We start from the raw sequence: 6,547 nt of genomic DNA, 5'->3' as shown, positions 1-6,547 counted from the left end.
TATCCTTTCCCTGCACTGGAGGGAAGGGGGTAATAATACCCATGATTAATTAATAGGAAATAAAACCAGAAGATACGTCCCCGGGAAACAAGCAGCAGAAGCCCAAACAGCAGTATTAAGAGCAGCACCCGCATACCGTACCTCGACAATTCCCAGTAGTTCACCTCTAACGCCCCCCTTCCCTTGGAGTCGCGCAAGCGTACACTGATTTTGTTCCTCTCTCCCTCATGCCCCCGCCTCCAACACCCTCCGCCCCCCCACCCCACCCCCCCGTCTACCCCACCACGCAGGCGCATCTCCTTAAATCCTGTCCCTACCCCCCTCCTCTTTCTCTGCATTTCGTTCCCCCTCCTCTTCCAGCACCTCAGCAGGTTCAAACTCTTCTGCGTGAGGGTGGCGGTGATCGAGAGGTCACGTGATGAGCATCCTGCTGCCCAACATGGCGGAGTTCGACACGATCTCGGAACTGGAGGAGGAGGAGGAAGAAGAAGCGGCAACGTCGTCGTCGTCGCCGTCGTCGTCGTCGTCGGTATCGGGGCCCGACGATGACGAGGAAGATGAGGAGGAGGAGGAAGAAGAAGAGGAGGAGGAGGAGGAAGAAGAAGAGGAGCAGGTGGAGGAGACGCCGCCCCCGCCTCGGGTAGTGAGCGAAGAGCATCTGCGGAGATATGCCCCCGACCCTGTATTGGTGCGGGGCGCCGGCCACATCACTGTGTAAGCGAGAGGGAGCCATGGGGTTTGAAAAGGCTGAGATTTGGCGACAGAGGAATAAGGCAATCGAGGGGCCTGTGGAGTGGGGGAGGGCTGACTGAGGCATATAGTTAGGAAAGGACACCTGGTCTAAATGGAGAAACTGAGGGAGACAGGTGTAAAGGAAGTGAGGAGAAAGCAAATGTGATGCACCAACACCGGGTAAAAAGTGAGTATAGTACAGGGAAGTTAGGGGGTTGGGAGCCAGAGGGATTGGAGTAGGGGTGAGTCTCCTTGCTTCTGTGTATGCTGGCGATGAACAGTCTTTAAACTGCAGGATGTACCAGCGGACTCTTTGCCGCCAAGATTGATGTCTGGTGGAACACGGTGACAGCTGTAACAAGTGACGAGACCTAGGCTTGGACTCTTCAAAACAGAAACATAATATATTTTGTGAATAACATTATAGAATATCCACCCATCCACGTATTCATCCATCCATTCTTCCTATCTAATCCCTTTGTAAATGAATTCAATAATCCTTTCCGTGTCTTGATCACTCCTCATTCTGACGTTCCTTAAATATCACACAATTAGAGGTTCAGGTTGAGAAGTAGCTATGAAACGTAGAAAGAGCAATGGATTGAGAGTGAGGGCTCTTGTATGTTAGTCCCAGCCTTGCTTCTTACTGGCCCTGTGACCTTGGTCAGGTTACTTCCCATTTCTGGGCCTTGATTTCTCCATTGGTAAAATGAGGGGTTTGGAGTAGATGGTTTTTAAAGCCTTTCAGCTCTGAGATAATTTAACATACCTGCAGGAGATTTTGTATTCCCAAATATTAAATATGCAAACATTAAATATATATGGAAATTAGTCCCCTAGGAGCTGAGAATGATTTTTTGAAAACTCATACAGAGTTTTTCTTTTAAATTGACATCTTGGATCATATTTGAGAAAATAAAAAGGGGGAGGGACCTCAGCGTAGTAGTTGTCAAAGCAGAAGAAAAATTTAATGGTTCTTTGGGCTTTGAAGAGTGCTTTCTTGTTTTTATGTGCTTGGACAGTAAATACTTGGAAGTTTGAATGTTGTGTCATGTTCATCCTCTTAATTATGCTATCATTTACTGAGTTTTCAAAATAGGACTATTTTTTCCTATCAAGTCATGCTGCCTGTAATTTTGATAATGACTCACCTACCCCTCTGACTTTAAGTTGAGTTCATATTATCTGAAATCATATATTATGCACCACCTCCCTCCGTCATGTTAGCTTTTAATTTTAACATGCTGAGTATTTTAATTGTAATATACTTTTGTGATCTTTGCATGAAAAGTATTAAGGAAGATTTTGAAATTGTGGAAGAGTGTGGGGAGATTTTTAGACCTGCCTTTTGGTTAGGCAATTTTAACACAATTTTTCTTGGTCCAAGAATTTTGCAGATAGCCTACAATGTTCAGATGCCAGCTTACTGCGCTGTTTTATTTCCATTCCTTTCATCACTAGGGAAACAATTTATTACTCAAATTAATTATGATTCTGGTACCAAAGGTTACTTTCATGCAGATTATTTCATATGATCAAACAAAAAAGTTTTTTATTCCAGTCCATAATTTTATATTCCAGCATTCCTCACCTGCATTTTTTTCTAAAATTCAGAAAACAAAGAACAGGCAAGAAAACAGAATTTAAGTTCCCTGAAACTTATTTGTGGTTCCATTCTACTCCTCACACAACCATGGTGAAGTACTTAACAACCTATTTTCAATTAAAAGCAAAGCACTGACACTTGCCATGCCCAGGCCCTTATGACAGGTGTAATGTCCCTCTCAGCTTAAAAATTCTGGAATAAGGAGTGTGAAATAATGGTGCTCATAGTAACTGCTGGTATTAATTGAAGCCAAAACCTGAAAAGCAGCAAACCAGTACTTGAATTGCTAACCAGTGTACATAGTTTGGAAAATTACTTAGTTGTATTGTACACATTCTCTGACCTAGAAAGCATGTTTGATGTTAAATGAGAAACTGGTCTTTCTATGATAGGAAAACCTTCCTTACAACAGGTAAAGTAAGATCCTTAGGAAATAGTTAATCTAATTCTGAGACGTGTAAAATATCAGCCTCTTTAATTTTTTTCTGGCATGGGAGTATTAGTTGCCCTATCTGAATGAAATATTTCTTATTCTCTCCCATTCTTATTTTTTTCATTCTTCGTGCAGTCATCTGGTCTTTAGAGGATGTTGTTTTCTTTCAAAGTTTAAAATTTGAGAACTATCACCTCAAATTCAGTATATCTTAAACCCAATTTATTTTCCCTCCCCAGATTGGCTGTGCATTCCGGTTGCCCCATTTCTGACCCTGATACTGCCATTCCAGTCTTCCAGGGTAGTATTTCAAGTCCTTGAGTCATTTTTAACTCTTCCTTCTCCTTGAATTGCCCTTTGCCAGTCTGTCCCAGAATTATGTCATCATGCCTTTTAAAAGGTCTATTAGATTATTCATTTTCTCCATTTCTACTGGCACCTCTCTAGTTTGGGTTGCCATCATCTCCTGCTTGAATTGAGGCCACAGTCTGCCACCTCTCCCCACCCCAATCCATCTGCATGCTTGTGCCAAACTAATTTTCGTAAAACACGGTTTAATCATGTTACTTTCCTGCTGAAACACCTGCACTGGATCTTAATTAGGTTTGAATTCCTGTGCTCTCTTCCTCCACCCTCAGAGATCATGGAGTCCCTCTGCTTGTTCAAAACTCACCCCTCCACTTATGCTTTCCATACCCTACTCTTCCAGCCTCCTCCCAGGCAGCCCCTCTCTCTATAATATTACCTCACTTAGCCTCTCGATTGGCTCAGCCTGTAAACATATTCAGTCTCTCTAATTCTTTAAAAATAAAAGCCTTCCTAGACCTGCGTTCCCCATTGGCTATTGTCTAATCTCTCTTCCTTCTGTCTCCAAATTTCTTAAGAGTAGCTACATTCACCATATCTGTTTCCTCTTCACCCTTCTGTAATCTGGATTCTGCCACCATGACCACAGACAAACTGGTGTCATTAAGATCACCATGACCCTCCTGTTGCTAAATTAGTGGGCATCTTCAATTTCCTATCTTTCTGGTCCTCTCTGCTGCATATAATGACTCCCTCTTTCTCAGAGGCTTTTACTCCAGGGGTCATAAACACACTGGCCTTCAGAGGCAAGACGGGTCACAGAAAATAGTGCAGCATGAGTAATGATGGGGCCTTAGTTGAACTGGAAGGCATATGTTTTACCTAAAGGTATTCAAACTCTGATTAAAAAAAAAAAAACATTTTGCCAGCCAAACAAATCTAGGAATTCCTTGGCCACTTCACTCTTCCTGGTTCTCCTTATATTTTTCTGGTTATTCCTTAACTGCCTCATTCATGGGTTTCTCTTCCTTTCTTGCTCCTTGAATACTAGTGATCTCCAGGGTTTTGTTCTCAGCCCACTATTCTCATTCCCTGCTCTATCTAGATGGTCTCATCTTGACTCTCATGGTTTCAATTATCTGATGTCGCCCAAATATGTATCAGTATCTCTATACCAGACTCTACTCTGACCCTTATCTGGACTTCCTCACCTAATGGCTCACTGACATCTTAAATTCAACATATTCAAAACAAAACTCATCCTCCCCGCCTCACACCCACATCCCAACCCCTCAAACAATTCCTCCTATTTCTGAGTTCTCCAACTCAGTTAAATATACCTCCTCCTATCCCATTTATTCATCGGTTGTTCCTCTTTCCCACTCAATCTTCTCACAGCTAAGCAATCAGTGGGTATTAATAATATATGACCTAAAAATTTCTTCCTTTCCTCCCTACCACCACTTCCCTGATTTAAGCCCCTTTCACCACCCTACTAGTCATCTTGTCTTCATCCTTGTCACCTCCAAATCTATCCCTCAGCCTGTTGCTCGATGGAGACACCTCTTTCCTGTTTAAGACTTCTGTGGTTTCCCCTTCATCCATAGGATTGAGTCTAAGCTCTATAACATGGAATATAGAACTGGACCCTGCCTATCTATCAGCCTAATTTCTTGACATTTCCCTTTACTGCTTGTATTTTCTTATTCACAGCATGCTGTTTCTTATCTCTTTGCCTCTGCTCAAGCTGGGGCCTTCATCTAGAATCCCAGTACCTACCACCCTTACCTCATAAGTCACCACCTCCTGCAAGTCTTCTCTGCCCTGAATAAATTGGAAGCAGAAATGGCAGGACAATCACTGGTTCCCTCTGAATTCTCAGTGCCTAACACAGTGCCTGCCCTGAAGTAGACACTCAGTAAAAGTGAGTTGAATAAATACTGGTTCACTTTAGTAAAAATATGCCCACCATAGTGTGTGCTGTATTATAGGCCCTCAACAAATACTAGTTAGTTGAATCATCCTCTGGAGAGTACTTGTGTTTCTGAGCATAGATACAATACTACCAGATTTGGGGTGGGGGGTATGGCATGTCCTTACCTCTGAAAGGTTTGTTGAGCAAGACTTTATGTGTCAGAATACCCCCGTGTACTTACATCATCTTTACACATTGGTTTTCTTGTTACTTATCAAGATATCATTTAATGTCTTATCAATCAATTATAATTTTTGAGAAGTCGAATGACCTAACCAGAATAATTGTAATTCCAAATCTGAGATGATGATGATGATCATAAATGGATATTTGGGTATCTTTTTTCAAATTAAAAGTTTTAAGAAGTGTCATTAAGGCAGATATATTTGATGTGTTACTCATTGCTGTATATATGCCCAGCACAAAGAACAGTAACTGCCATCTTCTATATGTCAGTATGCCAGTATGATGGGCACTACCATTTAAATATTGTATAACATACCTAAAATATTTTATTAAAAGATACAAGAATGCCTTTAATATATATATAAATGGCTAAATTAACTCCCACAGATTTGAGGTTTTAGAAATAGAAATAATGAAATGTCTCTTGTAAGTATTGTTTCAGAAATACTATACATTTGAATGATGTAGCTTAGTGTCTATCATTTTTCATCTTGATATTTTTAGGATGAATATTTGGATCCACTGTATTGAATTATAAGGAAAATTACATCTCATGAGATTTTTTTTCTAATTTATAGGTGTTACCACACTCTTTATATTACTTAAAATATATAGATATTTACCCTTGATAATACAGCTGTATAGAAATTAGTAGAGATGAGAGGTTACCAATTCTCAGAAATATATAAAATTCTCATTAAAATTAAAAGAGCCGAAATGATTATATACAGAATTGAAAAAAGATGGCCAAATTTGCCAAACAGTGCATTTCTGCAGAAAGTTAGAGAGCACTACAAATATTGAAACTTCTCTAATCAGTGAATGGAATGCCTTTTCTGTAAACAGCTGTCTTTGAGGAATTACAGTGAAGCATTGTTAATTTGTGTTTGTATAAGGTAAGTATTTTATAAGATTTTAGGCTTTGAGAATACTGAAGCTATGGTAACTTGTCATTTTACAGGGCAGCAAGACATGATTATTTCCATATGGAAGATTAAAGAAATTTAACTAATTTTTAAAAATTTCTTTTAATTGAAGGGCGTAGACTTTCCTTTTTCTTGGTATAGTAAATAGAGATCAGTGCACGTTCTTCAGAATCAGTGTTACTATAAGTGCATAGTTTTCTAGTGAAATGGTTTTTGTTGGCAGAATTTTACTACACTTTGATGTGTTTTCTTAAATAACCTGAACACATAAACTTAAATTTGAGCAAGGTTTTCAAAGGCTGATGTATAGTCATTTTCAAAATAATTAAAAACAGTAAGGGGTATAGGGAGGGAGAAAAGAGGGAAGAGCAACTATAGGACCC

General features: G+C 40.1%; 1 protein-coding gene across 1 annotated transcript in view; it reads left to right on the top strand.

Annotated features, from left to right (window-relative positions):
- The first annotated feature begins 364 nt into the window (after positions 1 to 364).
- Positions 365 to 6,547, top strand: part of CHIC1 (cysteine rich hydrophobic domain 1) — a 35,951-nt gene continuing 29,768 nt past the window's right edge. The window contains exon 1 of the mRNA XM_060087339.1: positions 365 to 714. Within this exon, the coding sequence (XP_059943322.1) occupies positions 419 to 714 (296 nt within the window). The 5' untranslated portion in view covers positions 365 to 418. The remainder of the gene's footprint in view (positions 715 to 6,547) is intronic.

This window comes from Mesoplodon densirostris, chromosome X (genome assembly GCF_025265405.1).
Source record: "Mesoplodon densirostris isolate mMesDen1 chromosome X, mMesDen1 primary haplotype, whole genome shotgun sequence".
In the NCBI taxonomy this organism is placed as follows: domain Eukaryota; kingdom Metazoa; phylum Chordata; class Mammalia; order Artiodactyla; family Ziphiidae; genus Mesoplodon; species Mesoplodon densirostris.
Note: the sequence above shows the minus strand (reverse complement) of the source record. Positions and strands in the feature narration are given on the sequence as shown.